At 57.3% G+C, this 26,757-nt stretch overlaps 1 protein-coding gene across 3 annotated transcripts in view; it reads left to right on the top strand.

Moving 5' to 3' along the window:
* The window catches only part of LOC146429987 (uncharacterized), a 69,048-nt gene that overhangs the window by 34,779 nt on the left and 7,512 nt on the right, over positions 1–26,757 (top strand). For 2 of the 3 annotated variants that reach the window (XM_085076368.1, XM_085076370.1), the window contains exons 7-48: positions 1,245–1,491; positions 1,562–1,902; positions 4,509–4,553; positions 5,178–5,297; positions 10,605–10,643; positions 10,752–10,805; positions 11,491–11,544; positions 12,454–12,561; positions 13,240–13,293; positions 13,910–13,963; positions 14,066–14,110; positions 14,299–14,352; positions 14,864–14,908; positions 15,198–15,251; positions 15,333–15,377; positions 15,638–15,691; positions 16,028–16,072; positions 16,554–16,607; positions 17,253–17,297; positions 17,831–17,884; positions 18,223–18,330; positions 19,445–19,498; positions 19,754–19,807; positions 20,017–20,061; positions 20,593–20,638; positions 21,004–21,048; positions 21,628–21,681; positions 22,367–22,515; positions 22,707–22,760; positions 22,935–22,988; positions 23,264–23,317; positions 23,510–23,554; positions 23,828–23,872; positions 24,128–24,235; positions 24,504–24,557; positions 24,746–24,799; positions 24,978–25,031; positions 25,270–25,377; positions 25,736–25,789; positions 25,987–26,094; positions 26,393–26,446; positions 26,625–26,678. In XM_085076368.1, the coding sequence (XP_084932494.1) occupies positions 1,245–1,491; positions 1,562–1,902; positions 4,509–4,553; positions 5,178–5,297; positions 10,605–10,643; positions 10,752–10,805; positions 11,491–11,544; positions 12,454–12,561; positions 13,240–13,293; positions 13,910–13,963; positions 14,066–14,110; positions 14,299–14,352; positions 14,864–14,908; positions 15,198–15,251; positions 15,333–15,377; positions 15,638–15,691; positions 16,028–16,072; positions 16,554–16,607; positions 17,253–17,297; positions 17,831–17,884; positions 18,223–18,330; positions 19,445–19,498; positions 19,754–19,807; positions 20,017–20,061; positions 20,593–20,638; positions 21,004–21,048; positions 21,628–21,681; positions 22,367–22,515; positions 22,707–22,760; positions 22,935–22,988; positions 23,264–23,317; positions 23,510–23,554; positions 23,828–23,872; positions 24,128–24,235; positions 24,504–24,557; positions 24,746–24,799; positions 24,978–25,031; positions 25,270–25,377; positions 25,736–25,789; positions 25,987–26,094; positions 26,393–26,446; positions 26,625–26,678 (3,066 nt within the window). Of the gene's footprint in view, positions 1–1,244; positions 1,492–1,561; positions 1,903–4,508; positions 4,554–5,177; positions 5,298–10,604; positions 10,644–10,751; positions 10,806–11,490; positions 11,545–12,453; positions 12,562–13,239; positions 13,294–13,909; positions 13,964–14,065; positions 14,111–14,298; positions 14,353–14,863; positions 14,909–15,197; positions 15,252–15,332; positions 15,378–15,637; positions 15,692–16,027; positions 16,073–16,553; positions 16,608–17,252; positions 17,298–17,830; positions 17,885–18,222; positions 18,331–19,444; positions 19,499–19,753; positions 19,808–20,016; positions 20,062–20,592; positions 20,647–21,003; positions 21,049–21,627; positions 21,682–22,366; positions 22,516–22,706; positions 22,761–22,934; positions 22,989–23,263; positions 23,318–23,509; positions 23,555–23,827; positions 23,873–24,127; positions 24,236–24,503; positions 24,558–24,745; positions 24,800–24,977; positions 25,032–25,269; positions 25,378–25,735; positions 25,790–25,986; positions 26,095–26,392; positions 26,447–26,624; positions 26,679–26,757 lie in introns of all 3 variants that reach the window. The other variant, XM_085076371.1, reaches the window with a different exon arrangement.

The raw sequence follows: 26,757 nt of genomic DNA, 5'->3' as shown, positions 1-26,757 counted from the left end.
ATCATCGAGTCCAATCATAAAGAGGCTTCAATCCCCATTCCAGCAGTTTCCCCCCGTGCTGAGAAGTGAGATTGCACCTCAAATCCTGGGGTTGGCTTTGAGTTCTTGATTTCAAGAAGGACATGGAGAGGCTGGAGGTGCCCAGGGAAGGGAACAGAGCTGGGAAGGGCTGGAGCAGCAGGAGAGGCTGAGGGAGCTGGGAAAGGAGCTCAGCCTGGAGCAAAGGAGGCTCAGGGGGACCTTGTGGCTCTGCACAGCTGCTGCCAGGAGGGGACAGCCAGGGGGTCAGGCTGTGCTCCAGGGAACAGGGACAGGGAACATGTCCCTCTAGTGGGGAGCTCCAATGGGACCATTGGGTTCTCACTGGATGAATAACCACTTCTGGCAGGGAAATTGTTGTTTTTCCTGCTTGCTGCTCCTGCAAACCCACCTTTGGAGCTCCCAAGCCAACAGGTGGGTGGTGCAGAGCAGAACCAGAGCCAGGGGATGGCATCAACCAATGGAATGTGGCAGGAAGCATGGCAAGGACTCGCCAGGTCTCCTTCCTAGCCCTGCAAGGCAAGCGTGGGGCTGCATCTCCCTCTAGTGACTTCTCTCAGCTGCTTCCTCAGCAGCTCCTCCAGCAGAGCCACCGGACAGGGCTGGTGCCACCAGCTCTGGGTGCCACCAGCTCCGGGTGCCCTGCACTGTGTCCCCGTGTCCTGGCTCCAGGCAGGGCTGGTGGCCCTGTGAGGCCAATGGAAATGGAGATGCTGCAGCTGCTCCAGGAGAGGGGCAGGAGCTCCACCAGCCCAGCCCTGGCTCCATGGGCAAGCCCAGTCTGGGATGCTTTGCCTGGTGCTGGGTGGAAAAGGGGTGGGAGTTAGAAATGCAGGAATTCTGAAGTTTGGCTCCATTTTCAGTCTTTTGCCCTGAGTGTAGGTGTTTCTCCCATCTGTGGGCAGTGCCTGGCCTCTGGGGGTGGTTTGGGGCTGACAGAGCCCTTGAGACCCTCAGGGACCATTCAGGGTGGCAGATAAAGACCAAGAGAGCCCCTTGCATGCCTTTAATTAATTGCTGGAAGCATCCAGGAGGTTTTTCCTGGCTTTGTGCCTTTCTCTCCTTCCCAACCCTCAGAGGTTGTTCCCTGAACACTCCCAGGGCTAGTGACTCCACCACCTCCCTTGACAGCCTGTCGAGCAGGAAAGAGCCAAAAAATAAGTGAATCCTTCAAATTTGTCCCTTTTTTCCCCCTCTTTTCTCAGGACTCCAGACTCACCAGCCCAAATTTGGGGCCACCTTGGCCATGGGAGGACACCCAGGGGAGCCTCGACCTGCAGCCTGACGGGAGTGCCCAGGCTTCCCTCTCTGCTCACGAGATGCCAGCAGCTGAGCAGGAGGAGGAGGAGGAGGAGGGCAGCCTTTCCATGGAGGATGAAGGCTTTGAGCTGCTGAACTCCACCTACAACCAGCTCACCAGGCCTGGCAGACCAGCGCTCAGGAGAAGCTCTGGTGAGTCCATGGTTTTCCTCCTTCTCTCCATCCCAGTTCCTGGGAATCTGACAGCGCTTTGTCCACCCAGGAGTCTCCATCAAGCCCCCCCGAGCAGCCAAGAAGGAGCGTGGCTCTGACCCTGGGGAGGAGAATGTCACCACGGAGAAGCTGGCAGGGGCTGTGGGCACACGGTGGCACCGCCCGCCCGGCAAACCCCGCCTGCAGCTCTTCCCCAAGGTGTCCCCATCGGCTCCTCGGGGGGCTGATCCCAAAGGACACCTTCCCAAAGGTCCCCTGGGGGCAGGGGCAGTGCTGGCTGTCCCGGAGCATCCTCTGGGAGCAGGACATCCTGGATTGCAGGTGCCACAGGGCCAGCAGGGACGTGTGAAGCCAGGACCCCCAGGGCTGCCGGGACCGCCGGGGCTGCCGGTGAGTGCTGGAGGGTGGGAGAAGACTGCTGAGATGGGGAAACTGGGCAAGGAAAATTCTCTGGACTAGGAAACTTTCTCCATGGTGGGACACTTTCTGCATGGTGGGAAACCTTCTTTACAAGGGACAGGACAAGGGGGAAGGGCTTTATGTGGAAAAAGAGAAGTTTGGATTGGATATTAGGGGAAAAAAGTTGTACTCTGAGGGTGGGGAGGTCCTGGCACAGGGTGCCCAGAGAAGCTGTGGCTGCCCCTGGATCCCTGGCAGTGTCCAAGGCCAGGCTGGACAGAGCTTGGAGCAACCTGGGATGGTGGAAGGGAAACCTTCTCCAGGATGGAAAAGCCCAGGCACGGTGGGGCTGTGCACTGCCCTTGTGAGAAGCTTTTTTGATGTTCCTGAAGAAGCTCCACTGAAAATTGGAGAGAAGATGAATTTCGTTGTCCCCCCTGCTCTGGAGATGGTCTCAAATAATTTAATCCCACTGTTGGTTTTTATTTCTCACTGAAAATTGGAGAGAAGATGCATTCCCTTGTCCCCTCTGCTCTAGATGGGCTCAAATAATTTAATCCTAGTGTTGGTTTTTATTTCTGCCCACAGTCAGGCTGAGGGGATCAGAGGTGACCAAGAAATCCCCTCTAGCATTAGTGCCCACAGCAAACCCCTGGCATCCCCATGGACCCCCCTGGCATCACTGCTTTGGGATTCCTCACCCCCAAATTGATGCTGGTTCAAAGCAGAGCATTGAATTTATCTTGAAATAAGTTCTGACTGTTTTTCAAATCGTTAGTTTGTTGTAGAGGATGAAAAAAAGGATTTTTTTTTTTTAAAGGTAAGCTTAGACTAGAGGAAGCTTTAGAGGAGTCATATCTTCATTGGGGATGAAAAAAGGAAAATTAGAAAAAAAAAGGTAAACTTGAAATAGAAAAAGCTTTAGAGGAGTCTTGTCTTCATTGAGGAGTAGCTGACAAATGTGTTTAAATATTTTCCTGTTTATTCATTCTGCCAACGTGATTCCCCTCATTTGGTTCCATTTTCTTAACAATCCCTCTAGAAAATTATATTTCATTTCATTTCCCCACTGCCAGTGCCAGAAGTGACCCATGGGCACCTTCTCTTCCCTCTTGCTGCCATCCCTATGGAAGTTTTGGGGTCTGCCTGGGGCTCAGGGGCTCCTGCTGTTCCCATGGCTGTGTTTGAGGCACCTGGCACTAAACCCATCATCCCTGAGCCAGCCTTGGGATAAATTTAGGACTGCTAACTTCCCCCTCAAGCCGTCTCCTTGCTGCTGCAGCTCTTTGCCTGCAAAAAATAGAAGAAAATGGCAAAAGGAACAGATGCTGGAGGCTGAAAAAATCCCAGGAGCAGAGTAAACGTCACGACGTTTGACAGCCCTGCTGTCAGCCGGCAGGAGGGACCCAGCCAGGGGGGAATTGCTTTCCTCTCCTGGAGAAAGCCTTGAGATGGGATTTTTGTCCTTGGGCCTGAGTACGCTGGGTGGAAATGCATTTCCCACAGCTCCATCCTGGCTTTAGGAGTTTAGGGAGCTGACAGGAGAGATGGAGAGAGGGACAGGACAGGGGGGAATGGCTTTATGTGGAAAAAGAGCAGGATTGGATATTAGGGGAAAAAATGTACTCTGAGGGTGGGCAGGCCCTGGCACAGGGTGCCCAGAGAAGCTGTGGCTGCCCCTGGATCCCTGGCAGTGTCCAAGGCCAGGCTGGACAGGGCTTGGAGCAACCTGGGATAGTGGAAGGTGTCCCTGCCATGGCAGGGGCGGAATGAGATGAGATTTAAAGATCCCTTCCACCCCAAACCAGGCTGGGATTCTGTGTGGAGCTGAAGCTCAGTGCCAGGCATGGCCAGAGGCACTATTTTAGCTCAAACATATCCCAGCCTGGCAGCCTTCCCTGGTGTCCTGCTGGTGTCCAAGGGCTCAGGGCAGGGTGGCTCTGGGGACCCAGGGGAAGGAGCTGAGCCTTGGAGCTCTCTGGGCTGCAGGTCTGGGGATCCTCAGGCTCAGAGTAAAGCTGGGGTCTGGCATTGAAGCTGTCAGAGGCTTTCAGGCTCTGCCAACACCTTCCAGGGAATTGTTGTCATCCCAAATAGCCAGGATCTCCCACCTGGCTGTTTCTGCCCACTCAGAGGCCTTGATAAGGCCTGAAATGGGGTCAGCCCTTGGCCAAAATGTGCATTTTTACCCAGAGCTGGGCCAGACCACATCTCCCACCAGTTAAAAGCAGCAGAGGTTTGTGTCCTTGTCCAAACTCCTGTTGGAGCATGGATATGATTCAATTTTAGGGGATTTTTTTCCCCTTCCACGCTGCCTTTCCTCCCCAGGTGCCAGGAGCTGTTCTCCTGCAGCCCTGCCTGCTCTGGGGTGTTTCTGTGCTGCTCCAGGATGGCACTGCTGCCAGGGCAGGAGCAGCAAAACCAGGGGGCTCTTGTCACCCCACACTGGTCTTTGGGGTATTTCTGGGGACTTGGTGCTGCTGGTTTGCTGTCAATCAGCCCTTTCAGTCCCTGCTTGCCTGGGGCTGTGGCCCTGAGCACTCAGGCACTGTGGGGTGTCCCCTTTGGGGTCACAGCTCTCCTCCTTTGCCTTTCAGGGCTGTCCTGGCAGACGGGGACTAGTGGGACCCAAAGGAGACAAAGTGAGTTCCAGGCAAACAGGGCTGTGCCCAGAATGGGCTGGAGGGTCTGGGGCAAACCCTACTGATGGTTTGGGTTGGTTTGGTTTGGGGGTTTTTCATCAAGAGGGCAGTGGGAGCTCCTGAAGCTGCCGGTGGTGGTGATGTCTGTGGGTTTGGAAGAGGAAGGAACTGGGTTTAGTGGGGAATTTAACCCCACCTTGAATTCTGGGGGCAGTTTTGGGTACCACAGTATCAAAAAGACATGGAATTATTAGAGAGTGTTCAGAGGAAGGGGAAGGGTTGGGAAGGGAAGCCTTGTGAGGAGCAACTGAGGGTTTGTTCAGCCTGGAGGATACTGAGGGGAGACCTCACTGGGGTTTTCAACATCTTCAGGAGGGGCAAAAGGAGGGGCAGTTCTGATCTCTGCTCTGGGACAGGGACAGGAGCCAGGGAACAGCTGGAGCTGGGCCAGGGCAGGTCAGGCTGGAGATCAGGAGAGGTTCTTCCCCCAGAGGGTGCTGGGCACTGCCCAGGCTCCCCAGGGAATGGGCACAGCCTGAGGCTGCCAGAGCTCCAGGAGTGTTTGGGTCAGAGCCTGAGTCCCAAATCCCAGCTGGACTGAAGGAGCTGCTCTTGTCTCCGCAGGGATACCCTGGAGCCATGGGGAGGATGGGCCCCCCTGGGGACCCTGGCCCTGCTGGCATCCCTGGGGTTCCCACCGTTGTCCTGTGGAGGAACTCCAGGGAGGACTGGCAGTCGTTCACGGTGAGTTACAGTGAACTCCACAGTGGGCAAGTGCTACATTCACACCTGCCCTGCAGCTCCCTGCATCCTGGGGATGGGATGGGATGAAGGGTTTGCCATGGCTGAGATCCTCATTGCTGGCAGGGAGGTGCCAAGGAGGGAGGTGGAGTTCCCTGGGAGTGGCTCTGTGGGCAGCTGTCCACAGAAATGGCATCACCGTGTGCCCTGTCCCTCTGTCCCTGTGCCTGATCAGGACATCTCGGCTCCCCCTGGTCCATCCCTCACCTCTCTGGGATGGTTGTGCAGGACAGGGCCCAAGGAAGACCCAAGCTATGCCCAAGCAGCCCTTCTCCTGCCCTGCACTGCTGATTGCAGAGCACCTCTCCTGTTTCCCACCCCATCCCATCTCCCTGCTGTGCCCCAGCCTTTGGCTCACAGGGTTTCTGCCCATCCAGCTCTTGCTGACACATCTTCCCAGCTGATCCACTGGAGCAGGATGGGATCTGTGAGGAGGCAGGAGTGCCTCAGGTGCTGCAAAGCTGCAAAACTCCATGGGACAACTCCAGAACTCACTGAACAGCCCAGCCAGGCTCATCTGGAATTCCCAACTCCAGACAGCACAGCCACTGCTGTGATTAAGCTTCATTTGAACCTCCCTGTGGAGCTGGCCTGGGCAGGGCAGCAGCTGAAGGCATTGGGTTTCTAAGTGCTCCAGGCACTTTTTGGGAATGCTCTTTGCTCTGCAGGGCTCATTGTCCCTCTGCTCCCGGCGGTCTGGCACGGTGACATCAGTGGCTCCAGGGGCAGAGCAATGGGCTGGGCAGAACTCAGGCTCCACAGCCCTGCTCTCCAGGAGCTCCAGGGACCTTGGGCAGGAGATTTGTGTTCTCCACAGCTTGTTCATTGTCAAAGAGCCATCCTTGCATCCTCTGCTCCGGGGCAAACGGCTGGAATTCTGGGCGGAGGATGCAGCAGGAGGATCTCTGCTCTGCCAAAAAACACGCTCGGGGAGGGATGGTGCTGGAGGAGGAGGAGGATGGTCCTGTGCTGGGGTGGATCTGAGCTTGGATTGACCTGCTGGGAGTCCTCAGGCCAGACTTCCGTGGTTTTGGGTTGGATTGGCTCAAAGCAGATGCAGAACATAAATTCCTGACCAGATTCCACCTGGGAAGCACAGCAGAGCTGAGCATCAGGACAAGTTTTGGTTGACCTGGAGAAACCTCCATGTTCTCCCATCCTCCTGCTGCTCTCAGTGCTCACAAGGCCCGTTCCAGGAATAAACAGGGATAGGAAAGACCTGGATATCTCCATGCCAGGGCTTCTCCTCCCACCCAGGACAGACCTCTCCCAAATTCCTCCTCTCAGGCCATGCTGACAGCACTTGGCAGAGCTGCTCCCATCCTTCCCTCTGCAGTCAGAATTCCCTTTTTTTTCCTCCCTGCCTGCATTTAGAAAGAGGCTTTGTTCTCCTGCAGGCAGAAACTCTCATTCCTTTGGATCTTGCTGCAGACTGGGATTTCCTTGGCATCCCCACTTTGGAATGCTGGAGGAGCATAACCTGTCTATGCTTGGGAAGCTGAAGCTGGAGAACCACTGGGGGATGCCCTTCGGCTTCTGTGGGCTCTGAGTGCTGGCCATGTCCCAGCAGGGCTGTTGTTGGTGTGGTTGTTGGGTTGGTGTGGTGTGGGGTGTTGTTGGTTGGTTTGTTGAGCCCTGATTGGTGGCCCACCTCCCCTGGGCTCTCAGTGCTGGCCATGTCCCAGCAGGGCTAGCCCTTGTCCCCTGAGTGCTGCCCTTTGTCCCCTGAGCGCTGTCCCTTGTCCCCTGGGCTCTCAGTGCTGGCCATGTCCCAGCAGGGCTGTCCCTTGTCCCCTGAGCGCTGTCCCTTGTCCCCTGGGCTCTGAGTGCTGGCCATGTCCCAGCAGGGCTAGCCCTTGTCCCCTGAGCGCTGTCCCTTGTCCCCTGGGCTCTCAGTGCTGGCCATGTCCCAGCAGGGCTGGCCCCGTGCCGATCTGCAGGGGAAGGCAGTGTCTGCCATGGGCACCCCAAAGCCACACAGGGCCATTGTGTCTGTGGCCCTGTGACCCTGGCAGTGCCGCCGGCGGCAGCAGGAAAGCACATAGCCCTGGGCTGGGATTTGCTAATCTCTGCTGAGATAAGGCTGGGCTGAAACACTAGCTGTGCCTGCAGCCCCACGGTGCTGTGCTTTGGGGCAGAGCTGCTCCTGTGGGGCAGATCACTGTGGTTTGGTGGGTTTGGGGTGTCCTGTTGTGGGCTCAGCCTTTGGAAAGGCAGGGCAGGGAAGTCACCCCTCGGGCTCAGGGGCAGTGCAGGACTGGGACAACAAGGGATGTGGTGGCTGTCCCCGAGTGCTTGTGGCTGCTGTGGTGCTCAGCAGCCTCTCCTGCTCCTTTCCCGTGGAAAAAAGCCTTTGTTTTTGTTGTTGATGGGAATTGAGGAAAAGCAGCTCAAGGCCACCCTGATTCCAAGCCTCTGCCCTCTGTTTTTGTTCCCGATGTGTTGACAGATGTTGGCTTTGCCAAGAAATTGTCTCAGTGTGAGTGGAGGGCAGGAGGTGCTGCTGGCTGGCTCTGGAATTGACTTCAGCAGTGGGGAAGTCCCAGAATCCTGGGAAGGAGAGCTGCAGCTCCCACAGTTACTGGAGAGCTTGATCTGCAGTGCCAGAGTCCTTTCCTTTTCTCCATCCCAATTCCTTTAAATGCAGGAGGGCAGGCTGGGAAATGATACCTGGGAACCTTGGAGGGGAAGAAAATCTTGAGCCATGGGGAAAGGAGGCAATTTTTAGGGATGTGCTGCCACTGCAGGGTTGGCATCTGCCATGGGGGGTTGTTATGGGGTGACTGCAGAGGGTGGCACAGGGTTGGGATGGCTGTGGGGTGACTGCAGAGGGTGGCACAGGTTGTGATGGTTATAGGGTGACTGCAAAGAGTGGCACAGGGTTGGGATGGCTGTGGGGTGACTGCAGAGGGTGGCACAGGTTGGGGTGTCCATGGGGTGACTGCAGAGGGTGGCACAGGTTGGGGTGTCCATGGGGTGACTGCAGAGGGTGGCACAGGGTTGGGGTGGCTATGGGGTGACTGCAGAGGGTGGTCCAGGTTGGGATAGCTGTGGGGTGACTGCAGAGGGTGGCACAGGGTTGGGATGGCTGTGGGGTGACTGCAGAGGGTGGCACAGGTTGTGATGGTTATAGGGTGACTGCAGAGGGTGGCACAGGGTTGGGATGGCTGTGGGGTGACTGCAGAGGGTGGCACAGGGTTGTGGTGGCCATGAGGTGACTGCAGAGGGTGGCACAGGTTGGGGTGGCTGTGGGGTGACTGCAGAGGGTGGCACAGGTTTGGGTGTCCATGGGGTGACTGCAGAGAGTGGCACAGGTTGGGGTGGTTATAGGGTGACTGCAGAGGGTGGCACAGGTTGGGGTGGTTATAGGGTGACTGCAGAGAGTGGCACAGGTTGGGGTGGTTATAGGGTGACTGCAGAGGGTGGCACAGGTTGGGGTGGTTATAGGGTGACTGCAGAGGGTGGCACAGGTTGGGGTGTCCATGGGGTGACTGCAGAGGGTGGCACAGGTTGGGGTGTCCATGGGGTGACTGCAGAGGGTGGCACAGTGGGGACAGCCACAGCTGCTCTGCCTGGCATGACCTGCTCCCCTCAGAGCTGCTGGCAGGATTCCCTCAGCTCTGCTCCCAGGCAGGAGTTTCCCAGGATCACAGATCCCCATGGCCACTGCTCCCCACTGGAGATGAACATTTGATTTCCTGGACATCTCCAAAAACCTGGGAAAACCCAAAGGCTGCACCAGAAGGTTTCAGGACCTTTATGCTGGCTTGGAATACGATGGGATTAGGGTTGGATAGGATAGGTTGGGATGGGATTTCAGGTGGATTTTCCCCTCCATCCCTCCCCTCATACTGCTCCCCCTTCCCAAGCTGCAGCAGCAAAGCTCTGACTGTTTCCTGCTGGAATTGCAGAAGCCAATTAACTGCTCTCCCCTCTCCTTGGCATCTGGTGCTCTGAAATCCGAGTCCATGTCTCACGGGGGATTTTTTTTTCCTCCCCCTTTTTGAAAGGTTGGATGAAATAATATCCTGTCCTGAGTGAATCGGAGTTCACCGATTCCTGAGACAAGGCAAAAGCCTTGGCTGTGCTCCAAGCTCCTCCAGGAAGGTTTTGTGAGCGGATTTGGGGGGAAATGAGAACTGGCTGGACAGGAGGAACTTGGCCCTGGCAGGGACTGCAGCCGTTCTGGAAATCAATTTGGGATCAGTTTGAAAGGAGCAGGGATGGCATCCATCACCTGCCCCAGAGCCCTGCTCACTGCTGGGAATGTTTCCATCTTTATTTTCCTTCATGACTCCCTTGGCTTTTCCCCTTCTCTCTCCACTGGTATTGGGGGACAAATCTTTGGAGTGGGGGACAGGAGGGAGTTCCTGAAACTGCAGCTGCCTGGGATTGGGATGATGGATAAGGAGGGGGATTTCCAAGCCTTTGAATTTCAAATTTCAGGATTTGGAGGAGCTGCCTGGACCATGGGTCTGGGCTCACCACGGGGGGGAGGAGGAGGAAAGATGGGGTTTGCCTCCCTGTGCTGCTGGGAGGGAGGATGGCTGGTGGCTGGAGATGGACATTTGATTTCCTGGAATCTCCAAAAACTTGAGAAAATCCAGAGGCTGCACCAGGAGGTTTTAGGGCATTTTTGCTGGTTTGGAATATGATGGGAATGGGGTTGGGATGGGAATAAGGTTGGGATGGGATCGGTTGGGATGGGATTAATCCACCCTGGTGCTTTCAGGTGGATTTTCCCCTCTCTGTGGTCGTCTGGTCTTCAAAAACAATTGGATGTGGATCAAAGATTTGGCTGCTGGGAGCAACCAGGGGAAAACCTGCTGGGAATCTGCTCCTCTGGGTTTTCCAGGGGCTGGAGGAGATTCCCCACCTGGGGCAAACTGCAGTGTCCAAAGAGCTGATTTTAGCCCAAAATCTGACAGACCTGTGCTCACCCCCAGCATGTTTCTGACCTTTCCATGTTCCAAACATTTTGGGTGTCCCAAGGCTGCTGAATTACACCAAACCCCAGGAGAATTGGCTCTCTGCTTAATTTGTTAATAAAATAGTTCCTTATTTCTTTACAGATTATCCTTCCTCCTGTGCTTTTCATGCACAGAGTGTGAAATAAATAAACAAATTAAAGGAATGGTTCATTGCTGCATCTTCCCAAGCCAAGGAGAAAGTCCTTAAAGCCAGCAAAAAGGGATTTGGGATTTTTTTTTTTTAACATTTTGCTTTGTTTTCCCCTTTTTCTCCTTTCAGCAATCCTCATTTTACCAACTCCTGCATGCTGGCTGGCCGGTGAGTCACTTCAGTCACTTTGTGTTTGGATTTTCCCTCATTGGTAGCTGAATTCTCCTTGCTCCAGGCACTTGATGGGTTTCACCAATGTCTTTCCTTTTAATCCAGAGAAAACCTGGAGCCCCTGGGCCTCCAGGGCATCCTGGGAAAACAGGAGCACCTGTAAGTACCAAATCCTGTGTCCCCTCGGTGGCCCTGCTGCCCTGGGGACACTTGCAGGGTGGCTGTCCCCAAGCCCTTGGGCTGTGGCTGTTGCTGTGCTGTAATTAAGGGCTTTGGGGTTGGATTTCAAAGCAGCCTAATGGATTTCTTGTCTGCTTCCCACTGAAATATGGGATGGTTGATATCCAACTCCCAGGGTTTTCCTGGCAGCTGCAGCCCCTCTGGCTGTGCCAGCTGAGCAGGGCTGGCATCGTTTCCTGGGGCATCAGGTTCCTGCCCCTCTTTTGGGGTAAAGGACTCTGTGGATCATTCCTAGAGGAACAAAAGCAGGGCAGGGAAGGGTTGGGGCAGGATTTGTGTGGGGTCAGCCTGTGCTGGGGGGTCTCAGCCCCATGCCCACCCCCTGGCATTGCTGGGTGATGCTTCACCCCATCTGGCTGTAAGGCAAAGGGCAAAATCCTGTCCTGATATCCCACTGGGAACCAAAGCAGGGTGGAAATGGATCTGCTCTGACTCCAAAGCGGCCCTGGGCACAGACCCTGGCACGCTGGGCAGGGATGGGAATTCTCCCTCTCTGCCCTTCCCAAGGCCACCTCTGGCTGGTGTTTCTCATCCTCCCAGCCTGCACAGGGCTCGGGGCAGGATAGGGGACACCTCGGGTGACTCAGTCCCTGTTTGTGCCCAGGGACCCTGCGGAGCACCGGGAGAACCAGGGGAGAAAGGCCAGCGGGGCTACATGGTGAGTGGGGCTGTGGGACACTTTGGGAAGGCTCAATGTGCCCTCAGGGCTGTCCTGGGACCCTCAGGAACCTTGTCCCTCATGGATCAGCCCCTGGCTGGGGGAGAGAGAGTCCTGGCAGGTTTGGGACAGTTTGGGAATGGTGTGGCAGGTTGGGGACACTGTGGGAATGGTGTGCCTGGTTTGGAGGTGATGGCATTGATGCCCTGGTCCCTCCCAGCCCTTGCTGTGCTCCCCTTGTCCTGTGCCTGCAGCACCCAGGGGTGGCTCAGCACAGCTCCTTTGGGTACTGCACTCCTCCAGGGTATTCCCTCTCAGGCAGGTGTCCCAAAACAGCTGTCCCAAGGTCCTTCTGTCACCCTCTGGACACCTCCAGCTCTGCCTGTGCTCCTCCATGGGAGCAGCTGTGCCCTCCTGGGATGCCATCTGCCCTGGGATTGAGCAGATCAGCTCCTGGGGGATTTAGGGATCCAGGGAAAGGAGAGCAATGTCTCACAAAAAACTCCACACTGCTGCCTGAATTCAGGATTTGCTCTCAGCTGAGGGTAAAGGAAAAGCTGCCCTGAAGCTTTAGCAGATCCTGAGATGGATCTGCTCCAACTGCTGCATGTGGGGAAGGATCAGGAATGGCTTTGAGGCAAGCAGCTGATGCAGGAAGCTTTCACTCGACCTTCTCCTGCTGCATCACTTCCTCCCTGCCCTCTGTGTAGCTTCCTGCTGGTTCTAGTGATCCCAGAGTTTTGCTGGAGAGCCTGGACAGATGCAGGTGCCCAACCCTTGCAGAAAGCTTTCCCCAGCTCCTGGCTGGTGTTGCTGCAAGATCCAGAGGCAGGCAGAGCTCAGCATTTCGTTTTCTGGTTTCATAATGGGGATTTTTTCAATTTTCCATGCTTGGCTTTTTCTCCCCAGGGGGAGCCCGGGCTCCAGGGCTTGCCAGGACGTGTGGGATACCCTGGCTCTGATGGTTTCCCTGGCTTGGATGGCAAACCTGGGCCTTGGGGGCTGCCAGGGCAGCAGGTGAGCTGTGGGTGGGGAATGTTCAGGATCAGGGTGAAGCTGGAGCTCCAAACCCCAGGCAGGAGACAGGGAGTTCCTGAAGCTGTTTCTGCTTGTCTTGCCTCCTTTAGAATATTTCTCCTCAGCCCCCAAACCAGGTAAAAGGCAAACTGGATTAGTGCTTTGAGGTTTAGGTTTCCCAGGAAGAGGGCTGTGGAGCATCCCACAGGGGCATCCAGGGGCTGGGATAACCTGGGTGGGTCTGAGCACAGCTGGGCTGCTGCACCTGGAATCCCTTAGTGGAAAATACTGAACATCATGGGATGGTTTGGGTTGGAAGGGGCTGGAAATCCCATCTCATCCCATCCCCATGCCATGGGACTCCTTCCAAGGACCAGGCTGCTCTGAGCCCTCGAGGGCTCAGAACTTGAGGATGACCCAGAAATGAGAGCAACTCTGGGATGCCTGGATGGTGTTCAATCCAGGAATCTGCTTCCTTGCTCCGTGCCCCTTTCCAGACCCCTGGGGAGTACAGGCAATGCCCTGGGCTTGGGAGCTTTCCCAGGGTGTTCAGAGGACAGGGATTGAGATGTCTGGGGCTCTCAGCAGCTGCTGGGCAGTGGGCAGTGGGGTTGGACATGGCTGGGAGGTGCTGGGCAGCCCTCAGTGCCTGCTCTGCTCCTTCCTCCCTCTTCCCAGGGCCTCCAGGGCTTCCAGGGGGACCGAGGGCTGGCTGGTGACAAGGGAGAGGAGGTGAGTTGGCTCTGGCTGGCACAGCTGTGGGCACTGTGAGGTGCCAGCCTCAATCCCAGCCCGTGCTTCTGGTGCCAAACACCAGCAGCTTTCATTGCTGGTTTCACTGGTGCCACACCAGCACCTCCCCAGGCTGTTCCAGGCCTTTGTCAGCCATGATGGAAATTGTCCATAAAATGTGAATGATGGTGGTTTATCATGCTTAAATTTTTTAATTTTCCCCCCACTTATCTCTTTAAGGCCAACATTTTTGAGGTGCCCAGGAGATTTTTGGGTTCCTCCAAGGTGTGGTCATCCTGGGGGTATTGAGACCTAATTTTTTCTTTTTGAAGCAGCAATCCCCTGTGGGTTATCAGATATCTTTTCTGGGCCATGCTTTGTACCCTCATGCCTGTGCAGAGCCCTGTCCCAGCCCTGTGTCACTCTGGGGGTGACATGGGGCACCAGGAGGTGACAGCGAGCTGGGGACCAGCAGCCAGTCTCTGCCTCCTTTAGCCCAGCTTTGGGGGTCCCCACCTCCTGTCCCCCCCATTGTGTCCCTTGAGGCACAGCAGCCACACCTTAGCTCCTCCTGGTCCATCCTTGTTCTCATCCCATCCTTGCTGTTCCATTTCAGGGTTTCCTGGGAGACCCTGGCCCGGCTGGGGACAAAGGAGAGAAGGGCCTGAAGGTGAGGTGTCTGTCCTGCCCCTCCCAGCCCTGCCTGGCTGGGCAGAGCTCTGTCCTTGCCTGTGCTCCCCTGCAGCACTCAGGCTGCTCTGGGCTTTTCCAGGGCCTGAAGGGAGAGAATGGCCTGCCAGGTCCTGCTGGCGTCCAGGTGAGTTCCCTGGTGAGCTGCAGGTGTCTGCCAGCCTTCCCTCCATCCCCCTGGCTGGCCTGACCGCTTCCCCTCTCTGGGATGTCCCTGAGCTCCATCCCCTGGTCCCTGTGCTGTCCCTGGGAAGGATGGGACAATGGCAGTGCCACCTCAGGGTGCTGCCACCTCATTCCTGGTGTCCCTCACAGGGGCTGGCAGGGCTGAAGGGTGCCATGGGCTTCCAGGGCCCTGCAGGGCCAGAGGTGAGTGGCTTTGGACCTTCTCTGTGTCACCTACCCTCCCTGAAGAGGCTTCCCACTGGGAAAAGGGGTCTGAGCAGGGAGGGTTTGGGTTTGCATCTGGCATTTCCCAGAGGGATGTTGGCATCCCAGCCTGTTCTCCTGGCTGGGAATGGAGAGAAAAGGCACATGGGGATTTATTTTGGGTGGCCACCTCCAGCTGAGGTGAATCCCAGGCTGCTCTCAGCAGGTGGATAGCTCAGTTTCTCCCACATAACTGGGAGACATCCTCTCCAGGGAGGGCTGGAAAAGGATTTGAGAGGAAATCTGAAGTGGTTTGGTGGCGAATGGATGTATTTTCCAACAAGAAAGGAGGCAGGGAGTTGGTCAGCAATTGTCTGAGGGGGCATCGAGCAGCTGATGTTAAGAAATGTGAAAAATGGTGTGAGGAAAAAGGGGAATTTGGGATGAAAGAGAGAATCAAAGCAAAAATGGCTTTTTTTTCTTTTTTTTTTTTTTTTCTCTCCTGCTGCAGGGAGAAGGAGGCTCAGTGGGTCCCCCAGGCCCTGCTGGTCCCATGGTGAGTCACAGGGGTTTGGTACAAATGGAAGTTCAGGAGCACTCTGGGCAGGCTGGGCTGTGCTCCATCCCTGCCCATTCACCCTTTGATCGAATTTACACCTCAAAATGATGCATTGGGTTAGAATCATCCCTGCTAGCAGCGGGAGGAACTGCAAAAGGAGGTTCAAACTCACCCCAGCAAAGCCCTCCCAGCACCCCCAGTATGGCAGGGATGCCTCTGCTCCAGAGAATGAGCCCAGAATTCCCTGTGCCATCCCTGTGGGGCTGAGCAGGGTGTTGCCTTGCAGGGCCAGCCTGGCCAGCCAGGATCTGCAGGATGCCAAGGCATCAATGGCTCTCAGGTGGGTTTGCCCCAATCCCATCCTCTGCTGGTTGGGATTTCCTGGCTGTGCTCACCCTGCCCCTTCCTGCTCTCTCTGCAGGGGGAGTTGGGTCCTCCCGGGATTCCTGGCCCCCGTGGCCCCAAGGTAGGTGATCCTAGGGGTGAGGGAACCTCACAGGGCTGGGCTGTCCTGGGAGGGTGTCCCAAGGCTCAGCCAGCCTGGGGTGGTCTCCTCCAGCTGGGATGTGGTCCCAACCATCCCAAAATCTGCAAGAGGCTGGAGCACGGGTGGAGATCATTTCTGTAACCCTCAGTGTGCTATATGGCTGGGAAGCTCCTCAGCCAGCTGGGAATTCCCAGGAGAGGTTTTGATCCTAACGGCAGCTCGCTGTCCCCCGTCTGCAGGGACCCCAGGGCTTGCAGGGCAGACGTGGCCCCCCTGGCCCCAGGGGCTCTCAGGTGAGTGGCTGCTGTCCTGGGTGGGTGCATCCCCTAAATTCTCTCCCAGGAGCTGCTGGGATTTGATCCCCGTGTACTTAGGAAAGGGACATGAAATCCATGACCTTGAGGGTCCTTGTGGCCCCCCGGGAGGGGGTGGGTGGGAAGGGCTGTGTCCCCTGGGCACAGGGCACAAAGGGTGGCCTGATGGGGATGTGGGGCGGGGAGCAGCTCCTGTGGGCTGGGCAGGTTCCTGTGGGCTGGGGTGTCATCCCCAGAGCAGGACAGGGAGCAGCATCCTCCTCCTCCCAACATCCCTCCTCTGCCCAACATCCCCACTGCCTTTGCATTTCCCAGGGTCCAGCAGGGACAGAGGGACCCTCAGGTCCCAAAGGAGATATGGTAAGAGTGTTTTTCTGCCTCTCTGACATTGGTGGGGATGAAGTCTAAGTTTAAGGGATTTCCCTGCAGGGACCTGAGCTGTGGGTAGAGGGGCAGCAGCACTTCCAGCAGTCTTCCCAAATGCCACCTGCAGGGCCCTGGTCACCCTGGGAGGGGACATGTTGGGGCTGGGTGCTCTGGTGTCACCCCTCTTCACTATGGGACAGGGACAGCACCCAGAGAATGGCTGGAGCTGGGCCAGGGCAGGTCAGGCTGGAGATCAGGAAAGGTTCTTCCCCCAGAGGGTGCTGGCACTGCCCAGGCTCCCCAGGGAATGGGCACAGCCTGAGGCTGCCAGAGCTCCAGGAGTGTTTGGACAATGCTGCCAGGGATGCACAGGGTGGCATTGTTGGGTGTCTGTGCAGGGACAGGAGCTGGGCTGGGTGATCCTGTGGGTCCTTCCAGCTCAGGACATTCTGTGATTCCAGGACTCTTCTTGCAGGGTACAGATGGTGCCCCTGGGGTGAGGGGGCAGCTGGGACAGGAGGGCCCTGGGGTAAGTCCATGGGAAGGGGGTGGTTGGGTGTGGGATGCTCTCATCCTCCCCCTCACAGCCCCACAAAATCCTGCAGGGAATGCCCTGCTTCCCCTGGCTCCCCACAGGGCTGCTGGAGATCACAGCCACATCCCCAAATCTCCTCTGACCCTCCTGCTTGCAGGGACCTCGATTTTTATTTTTTCCCAATGGATTTAGGAGCAGAGGTTACCCAGCCCTGCCCATCCCTTCCCTGGAGCACCCTTTTTCCAAGGGGTTTGGGGGCTCAGCTGCACTTCCCAAAGGGTTGTGGTAGCCTGACCTCCTGCCTGGCCCACAGTGTCCCTTTCCCATATCCAGGACCCCAACTCCCAGAGCTGAGAGCTGGCTGGGGCTTGGGATGGGATGAGGGGTGCGGGGTGGGATGTTGGGGATGCATTCTGGAGTCTCAAGGACTTCATCCTTGTCCTGGGGGCAGCCTTGGGGGGGTTTGTGCATCTTCTGCTCACTTTTTGGGGAGCAAATCCCACTGGGGCATCCCAGCAGAGCCAGACTGGTTCCATCCCATCCCTGTGCCATGGTGGGGTTGTCACCTCCAGCAGCACATGCACTATTCCCCTCTGTGGTTTGGGGTTTTTAACCTGCATTTTCTCTCTCTCTCTGAAGGGTTTTCTCGGCCTGCCAGGTTCCAAAGGCACCCAAGGAGAGAGGGTGAGTGATGGCATCTGTGGGATCCCTGCTCGGGATGCAGCTGGGGCACAACAGCTCAGAGCTGCAGCTCTGTGCTCTTCACCTGCCCTTGGAGCTGATGTTTGCATCAAGCTGGAGCTGTTTGGGAAGGCAGAGCTGAGCTGGGGCTTGTTTTGCTGTGAAAAGAGGAGCTTTCAGTGCCCTAAGGGATCACCTGCCTTGGGGAGGCCCAGGGAGGTGGGAATGCTGTGGGCTGAGCTGAGGAATGCAGCAGTGAGGACAAGGCACTTGTCATTGTGTTGGTGCCAGAGCTGCCAGCACCAGCTGGGACTGGCACTGGGACTGGCACAGAGGGCTGGGGTTGGTCTGCTTTTGGGGATTGAACCCAAAACCCTTCAGCCTCCCAGCAGGAGGAGCAGATCCAGTAGCTCCCAGCTCAGCAAGGCCCATCCAGAGGGAAGCTCTGGTTGAAATGGCAAAACTGCCTTCATTTGCTGCCCAGAGCAGGTCCCAGCTCGTTCTCAGTGTAACCTGCACTGCTGCTGCTCTTGCAGGGCTGCCGAGGGCCAGCTGGAGCCAAGGGAGATTTGGGAGCCAAAGGAGGCCAGGTACCAATTGCTGAGCTTGCAGTGCCTCCAGCTGCTCCCTGCTTTGTTCTGATGTCCTTCATCCCAGCTCTGGGGGGCTGGCTGTGGCCCTAGGACCCTGGGGACCTGGATTTTGGGGACCACGAGGGTCAGGCAGCTCATTCTGTGTTCATCCCACCACCTGATCCATCTCCTCCCTGCTCCATCTCACTCTGGCTGTTCCAAAAATGTGTTTCCCCACTTTTGGTGCCCTGGGGATGCTGGGGGAGGAGGGTTTGGGTTCTCCGGGGGAATTCCCACCTGTGGATCTGGGAATTGCTGTCCCTGCTTTGTCACATGCTGTGTTTCATTCCTCCAAGGGTCCACGAGGAGCACAAGGAGCAAAAGGCCCTCCAGGGACATGGGGCCAGGGGGGCTTGCAGGGTTTCCCTGGCCCCAGAGGGGTGGCAGGGCCACAGGGACCAGATGTAAGTGCCACTGCTGGGCTGGAGTGTCCTGTGGGGTACAGCTGTGGTACAGCTGGGGGTACAGCTGGGGGTACAGCTGTGGCTGTGTCACAGTGTGGGGACAGCCCTGACAGTGCCACGTGTGGCAGGGCTGATTTTTGGGATCAACAGCATCACCCCAGCACTGCCCAGAGCCCCCAGCCTTGGGGCTGCAGGTGTCCCCAGCACCCCAACCGAGCTCTGCCCTGCCTGCTCCACACCTCTCCATCCCAAAATTCCCTGCTGCCTTCATTGATGCCAGAGCAGCTTCAGCCAGAGGATTCCCAGCCCTTCCCAGCTGCCTCAGCTTTGCAGGATCCCACTGAGTCTCACTCCAGATCAGCTCCTGGGCAGGTTTTGGGAGCAGAGGGCTCACAGATTGCTCATTTTGTGCCCCTCCTGACTTCTGCCAGGCTCTCTGCTCCTGGAGCTGTGCTGGCAGCTCTCAAGGGCTTTAGGATTTTTTTTTCCTGCAGTGAGTGCTCTGAGGGAGCTGTCAGGGTGACTGAAGCCACCTCCAGATCCGTGTTTTAGCTGGGAACTGAGGCCAGGCTCAGTGATTCCCAACTTCCCAAAAAAATGAGGATTATTTTCAGCTGAGCTCTAGTGATTCCCAACTTCCCAGAAAAAGGAGGATTCTTTTCCCACCCACCTTTCCAGTCTGCAGGGGATGCCCTCCCACTCCCAAGGCTTTTGGGATGCCTTCCTGGATCTGCTCCTTTGCTCTTCAGGATGAATAACAAACCCTCCCACCTCTCCAGGAGCTGGGAGTGCAGCAGGAATAATCTCCCTGCCTTGGCACAGCATTCCTTGGGGTTGCCTTTAATTTGTCCATTGGGAAACAAAAATATTCAACTGTGTTGCTTTGGGCCACACCAAACTGTTGAGATTTTTCTTTCTGCCCAGTTTTTTAACCCTGGGGGATGGGGAAAGTCTTCATTCCCACCTCAAAGCTCAACTGGTTCCCCAGGCTATTTATTAATGTCACCTCTGGGGACACTCCCAGTGTTTTTCCTTGCTCCAGGCAGCAGGATGGTGACTCCCATGGGATCAGAGGCTTGTTTTCCAGGCTGATTCCTCCCCTCTCTCCTGGCAGGGGGAAGAAGGTCAGATTGGCCCTGCAGGGCTGAACAGCAGCGAGGGACCCAAGGTCAGCACTGGTGTTTGCTGCTTTCCCACAGGCTGCCCACTTCCCTGCATGCAAAACAGGGATGTGGGTGTCCTGGCAGTGTCCCAGCGCCCAGGGACACCATCCTGGGGGGGTCTGCAGCCTCCTGGTCCCATCCCTGTGCATAGCATCCCTGAGCTGCCCCTGTGGCAGTGCTGGGTGAGTCCCCTCGGGGCTGGAGGGCTGGGGACACCTGCGGATTTGCCATGTTTGTGTTTCCCTTTGTGTGAATTTTAGGGATGCCAAGGACCTGACGGCCCCAAGGGAAGCCCAGGACCACGGGGAGCCCGGGTAATTAATGGGGTTGGATCTTGGAGTATCTTTGGATGCAGGGGATTGAAACGACCCTGGATTGAAAGATCCCTTGCTTGGCTTGGTGTGTGCTGGGGCATCCTTCAGGCACCAGATTTCCATCCAAACCTGCTGGTGGATGGATGGATTTGAGAATTCCTGATGGATTTGTGATTCCTGATGGATTTGTGCTTCCTGGTGTTTTCCAGGGCCGTGTGGGGCAGCGTGGGCTGGTCGGAGTGCCTGGACTGCCTGTAAGTGGAGGATATCCCACATCCCTGTGCTGCCATGGGGAGCTGTGGGCTCTGGGATGTGGGAGCAGCAGCAGGGATGGGATCAGATCCGAGGGTCAGGCTCTGCTTGGGAATTTGCTCAGGGAAATTTGGGGATGAGCAGCTCAGGCTGTTGCTCATTGCATTTTGACAAACCACTCGCCCAACCCCACAACTTCCCCCCGAACGCTGAGCACAGAAAATTCCGGGAAAGAACTTTTTCAGGAAGCTCTGCTATCTGGAATCCTGGTTGCTGAGGGAGCCAGGAATAAATAGCTGGGGCAGGAGGAGGGCAAACCCAGCCGAGGTGTTCACAGTGGGAACACTTCCCTCCCACTCGGCTGTTATTTCCCCACCCAAGGCGGGATGGAGCAGGGAGGAGCTGCAGGAATTGCGTGGGATGAGCTGTGCGCTGAGGAACCCAGCCAGGCAGTGCCACCTTGTCCCCCTGGAGGGAGGCTCTGGGGCTGGAGGAGCCCCTGCTGTTTTCCTGAGACCAAGATTTCCCTGCAGGGCTCGCGGGGCGTGCCGGGAGCAGAGGGCGCCGAAGGAAAGCCTGGTACACAGGTTCCCATCCTACATCTGTACTTGGCTGTGGGACAGGGGCTGGGAGTGGGGCCTGGGGGAGCTGAGCCCAACGGGGACACTGCCTGACCCCATGGCCCTGTGGGACAGGGCTGGGAGTGGGGCCTGGGGGAGCTGAGCCCAACGGGGACACTGCCTGACCCCATGGGCCTGTGGGACAGGGCTGGGAATGGGGCCTGGGGGAGCTGAGCCCAACAGGGACACGGTCTGACCCCATGGCCCTGTGGGAAATGGGCTTGGCTGCCTGTTGGATCATTCCATGGTTGGGAATGGGAGAGGCTGTTCTGCCTCCTCATCCCCATCATCATTCCCATCATCATCCCCATCCTTGTCCTGCAGGGTCACCCAGGCATTGTGGGCAGCCCAGGCAGGAGGGGACCAGCGGTGAGTAGAGCTGATTTCTGGCCTTCCATCCTTCTGCTCAGCTTTATCCCTTTGGGAATTATCCACTCAAAGCCTGTCTGTGGGATGGGGTGGAGCAGGAGAACCTGGAGTGTGCTCCTCTGGGCATTGGGAATAGGGCAGTGGGATTTCCCATCCCTGGCACTGCTATCCTCAACAGATCCAGCAGCAAGGCTGGGGCTGGTGGGAGGTTTTCCCTTTTGGAGGATTTAATGGATTTATCTTTGCTCTGAAATTGCAAAAATAAAAAAAATTAAAAAATTAAAAATCTGGCACTTCCCTCAAAACAGAAGATGCAAACTGCCCTGCCCTGGGTCAGAGACACAGCTGAGTGTGCTGCCAGCATCACAGCATGCCTGGGGCACAAGTGGGTGCTGTGTGTGTCCACACACAGCCCTGGGGATTCCATCAGGCATCCAAGAGCTGGATTTTAGGGAAAAGCCCCGGGGCTGCCTTCACCCTTTGTGTGTTCTTTGGCCTGGGCTCAAACCCAGGGCAGAGTCTCTCCATCCTGCTGCTCCTGCCTTCCCTCCATGGCTCCTCTGCTGCCCTTTCCTGCAGGGATTTGCTGGTTTGCCAGGGGGCCGTGGGCATGCTGGAACTCCTGGATCCATAGTAAGGAAAAATAATGTTCCTCTGCATGAACTCTGTCTTCCTAGGTGGGGCTGGTGGGGAATATGGTACTTTCCTTGGGAATTAGAACATCTGCAGGACCTGATCTTACCTGGTTGATAAAAGACATTAAAAGCCTCAGTGGTGGAAATAGCTGGGGCTAGGGGAGAGCAGAATTGTTTTTGCAGAGGATCAGCCTGCTCCAGGAGCTGTGCAGCCTCCAGGGTGTCCGTGGGGAATGGCAGCTCATGGAAACCCTCCATGGCTGAGCAGGAGCTGGCTCTGGGTCCTGGGAGGAGATCCCATGGCAGAGGGTGGCACAGGTTCAGGGGGAGGGTGCTGGGCACTGCCCAGGCTCCCCAGGCAATGGGCACAGCCTGAGGCTGCCAGAGCTCCAGGAGTGTTTGGACAATGCTGCCAGGGATGCACAGGGTGGCATTGTTGGGTGTCTGTGCAGGGACAGGAGCTGGGCTGGGTGATCCTGTGGGTCCTTCCAGCTCAGTGACCTGGGATGGAGACCTGGAAGAGCTCCTCCTGGAGAGCTTGGCCTCGGGTGGGTTGGGGATGACCTTGAGAGCCAGGATTGTCCCCTTGTGCTAGCCCTGCCAGCCATGGGGGGTTGGTGTGCAGGAGCCACCAGGACAGGCGACAACAGCCGAGAGTGTCCCTGTGACCCTGCTGGCCCCAGGTGACCCTGCCAGGAGCACAGGGACAGCACTGGGGGCTCAGGGCTCATCTCCTCTCAGCCTTTGCCTGACACCTCCTCCCCAAATCACCCCAAAGGGCTCTCCAGGAAAGCCTGGACCTGATGGAGAGCTGGGTTCCCTGGGCCCAAAGGTGAGACCTGGGGTTTGGGGGGCTGTGGGTGTGTTTGGGGTCTGCTTGGGGGAGTGCTGGTGCTGAGCAGCCCCAGAGGCTCTGAGCTGCCAGGGGAGACCTGAAGGATCCCATGGGATCACTGAGGAAGGGAGGATGCCTGGCTGCATCCCAGGAGTGACAATTTGCTAATTCCCATGTTATTCTGGCAGGGGCTGCCTGGGAAGCCTGGCTTGGAGGGACCACAAGGACCTGTGGGCTCCTATGTAAGTGCTGGAGCTGCCCAGGAAACGGGGATGGCACTGGGATGGCACTGGCACTGCCCTCCAGCTGGGCACTCACCACCCTCCCAAGGCTCCTGCCTTGCCCTGAGCCACCTTTTCCCAAAACCAGAGGAGCCAGGCAGCCCTGGCTGCCTCCTAACCCTGAACTCTTCCCAGGGCTATCCAGGAGCTGCTGGTGACCGCGGGAGGTTGGGACACAGGGGAGACAAGGTAGGGATGGGATCAGCACAGCACTGGGGGGAACTCTGGCCTTTGGAAGCATTTTTGGGATGAGTTTGAACCCAAAGGATGGGTTTGGAGGTGTCCACAGTCTCCATCAGCCATGGTGGAGGAGAACATCAGGTGAACCATTGGCTCTCCAGCACTTCTTCTGCCCAAACACCTCTGGATTGCTCCCAGAGTTATTTTTGGTTTTGTTGTGGTTTTTTGAAGAGGTTTTTGCATTAAAACATGCAGGACAGGAAATCTGTCTTGCCTCCTACCAGGGAGAAAGGGGAGCTCAAGGTCCACCAGGATTTCCAGGAAAAGCTGGTCCCAAGGTCAGTGCTGTTTGCTGCTGTTCTGGGCAGCTCCAGCCCCCTGGAAAAGCACCAGGCAAGTTGGTGCTTTTGGGCTGGGAATGGGAAAAAATGGGAAATATTTGCTGTGGGGAATCCTTGCCAATCCTGCAGCACCAAGGGGCTAAGCTGGGGACACAGGGCTGTGTCACTGATGGTGCTCTTGTCCCCCAGGCCCTGCCAGGTCCCCCTGGTCCTCGTGGTGCTCCTGGCTCCCAGGTAGGGCTCTCCAGCTCCGGCTGCTCCAATGCCTCTGCATGGATGTGTGACCTGCAGTACATCCCCTGGGCTGCCTGCAGCATGGATCCATCCCAAATCCCTTTTGGGAGCAGGCAGCACCCTGGTCCCACTCCCTGCTGGCTGGGCTCTGTCCTGATGCAGCACAGACCCTGCTGAGATGGTCCCAGCACATGAGGGTTTATCTGAGCAAAGCCTCACCCTGCTCCTAATCCCCCTTTCCATGGCCACACTGCTGAACTTCTCTCTTTGCAGGGCAGAACAGGTGACCCAGGTCCTCGAGGGCCCCCAGGGCTGCCTGTAAGTGCAGAGCTGCACCTTGCTGGGGTGAGGTGATGTCCCACAGGGCAGAGATCAGTGCCCACCCTGGGGTGGCTGTGGGGCAGGGAACACCCCAAACCCTGTGTGTGACTGTCCTACACCTGCAGGGATGAGCTCTGGAGCAGGTGGCACCTTTGGGACCCCAAGGTGACCCAACTGCATCAGGGTTTCTCCTGGCTTTGCCCTCCCAGAGCTGCATTTTGGGGGGTCTAAAGGGCTTTTTCTGCCTTGCAGGGTGCTCCTGGCACGAGAGGGCTGGATGGCATTCCTGGGAAGCCTGGCTTGGCTGGAGAAAGAGGCACTCCTGGAGCACCTGGGGCTGCTGGCCCAGCTGGCTACCCGGTGAGTGCAGCTGGGGCTCCTCCACTGATCCTTTCAGGAGGACAGGGATAAAGGATTTTGCTGTTTCAGCACCTTTGGGGAGCTCTTGAAACACCTGCAGGAAGGGAAGGAAAAGGGAAGCTGCTGCAAGGGCCTTGAGGAGCTGGAGCAGGGGTTCTGTTCCCGTGGGGATGTGGGATGTGCCAGGATATCCCAGACCCCACCTGGGAGCTGCAAAGGCTCCTGAGCTCGGGCCAAACCTCTCTGCTGATGGGCTGTTTGTTCCCAGGGCCGGGAAGGTCCCAGTGGACGGCAAGGACCCTCGGGGATGAGAGGAGACAAGGTGAGGACACCCGAGGGGTTTGCTTCCCTCTCGAGTCAGGAGCTGCCCAGAGCCTTGGGCTCACCCCACTCACCTCCCCAGGGCTGGGGGGCAGCACTGCTCCCCAGTGGGATGGGGATTCACACCTCTGGGGGCTGCAGAGACAGAGAAGCACCTCGGCTGCTTGTCTGGTTTTGTGTCCCCTGCAGGGTGACGTGGGAGATGCCGGGGGATCCGGAGTCTGTGGGCTGGATGGGGAGCAGGTACAGCACCTGGGGGCTCTGTGCCCACCTGGATGGGGCTGCTCCAGCCTCCCCCTTCCCTCTCCCCACCTCCAGGGGTTGGAAAAGGATGGGAGGAGGCTGCTGATCCTCACAAAAGCCAGCAGGTTAAAGCTGGGTCAGCGAGCTGTGCTAGGCTGGGCTTCTCTTTCCTCCCCAGGGACCACCAGGAGCGCTGGGAGCAGAGGGTCAGCCGGGGCTCAAGGGTGAGCAGGTGGGTGCTGGGGGTGGCACTGGGCTCACCCCACTCCTGCAGGGTCACACAGGCACCTGAACCCCAGTTTGAACCACCCCCAGCATCCTCATGCATTACTGGGCATGGCAGGGAGGTCCTCTCAAAAAAACTGGGGAAAACTGGGGGGTTTCCCAGTGTGGGAAAGGATGGAGGGCAGAGCCAGGCTCAGCTGGAAAAGGCAGCCAAGGATCATCCTGCCCATCTGCATCCTGTCCAGGGAGAGGCAGGAACCTGTGGAGCTCCAGGTGCCAGAGGGAGCCCTGGGGAGCCAGGGGACGATGGGCCAGAGGGGCAACCAGGACGGCCTGGGAAGCAAGGGAAGGAGGTAGGTGTGGGATTGTCCCCGTGGGGAATGGGAATGGCTCTGGACACTGCCCATGCCATGGCTTTGCCCCACACGGGCTGGGCTGCCCCCATGGAAGAACCCAGGGTTGATGTTTTGGGGTCCCCGTGCTGGGCGAGGTGTGCTCAGCATGTTGTCCCCACTCACTTTTGGGGTAGCAGGGTCACAGCTGGGGTGACCTCCTGGCACAGGAGGTGAGGCCATGCCTTACCCAGCACCAAAATCCCAGCCAGGGGAGGGTGGGAAAGCCCATGGAAGTCAGAGCCCAGCTTTTAACCCTCCCTGGGATGGGGCTGGGGAGCAGCTGCTGTGTCTGATGTGGGCATTTCCCCCCGGGCAGGGTGACACTGGTGACAGCGGAGAGCCGGGTGAGCCAGGACAGCAGGGACGGAAGGTGAGGGGTGTCTCTGACTCTGTCCCTTCTTCCAGCACCTTGGGAACACCTCTGGCCTGCTCAGCCTCTGCTCCACCCCTCCATGGTGGGGACAGAGCAGCACAGAGGCTGAGGAGCACCCCAGGGTGACACAGCTCATCATTTATTGCTGTTCCTTCTCCTTCCTTGTGGTGACAATTGTGTCCATCCCTGAGCAGGGCAATGCTGGCCCCAGGGGCCTTCCTGGAGTGCCTGGACCAGGAGCTGCCACGGGGGAAATTGGAGGGAAAGGCCAGAAGGGAGAGAAGGGCCGAGAAGGTTTGCTGGCAAGTACAGCTGGGGCTGGGCTGCCTCACCCCACAGGGACCCCAAAGCTTGGGTGATGGGTGCTGAGGACAGGGCTCACCCCCCGTGGGAAATTTGGGCTCCAGGGGCTGCAGAAAATCCTGGGAATTGCCAAATCTCCATAATTAGGGAGGTTCATGTCTCATGGGCATGACACCAAAATTGGGTCTTGTTGGCACAAAAGGGTGGTTTGGGTTCCTGGGGCAGTTTGGGGTAATGCTGCTTCCAGCCAAATGCCAGCCCCTGCTGGGCTGGGAACACATCTGCTCTGTGTCCCAGGGCCAGGTCGGTGTCACCGGAGCTGTGGGACCTGCTGGAGCCAGGGGATGGTTTGTAAGTCAGATTGTGTCCCCTCTCCCCTTTCGACCCATCAGGGACCTGGTGGGGGGACACTGGTGTGACTGGGAGCACTGGGCAGGGCCCAGCTCTGTCCCAGACCTGGTGAGGGGACATAAATGTGACTGGGAGCACTGGGCAGGACTGGGTCACCTCTGCTTTGTGCCCTGAACAGGGGGGGACAGGACTCCGAGGTCCTCCTGGGCTCGATGGTCCCGAGGGAGAGAAGGTATGGTGGGATGATGGATTTAACCCTTCAGCTCTGGCCTTTCCTGGCCTCTTCCCAAACTTTCCTGCTGGGGGATGAG

This window comes from Lichenostomus cassidix, chromosome 17 (genome assembly GCF_008360975.1).
Source record: "Lichenostomus cassidix isolate B80296 chromosome 17, HeHo_3.0, whole genome shotgun sequence".
Lineage (NCBI taxonomy): Eukaryota > Metazoa > Chordata > Aves > Passeriformes > Meliphagidae > Lichenostomus > Lichenostomus cassidix.
The sequence above is the reverse complement of the archived record's forward strand: the minus strand, read 5'-3'. Positions and strand labels throughout refer to the sequence as shown.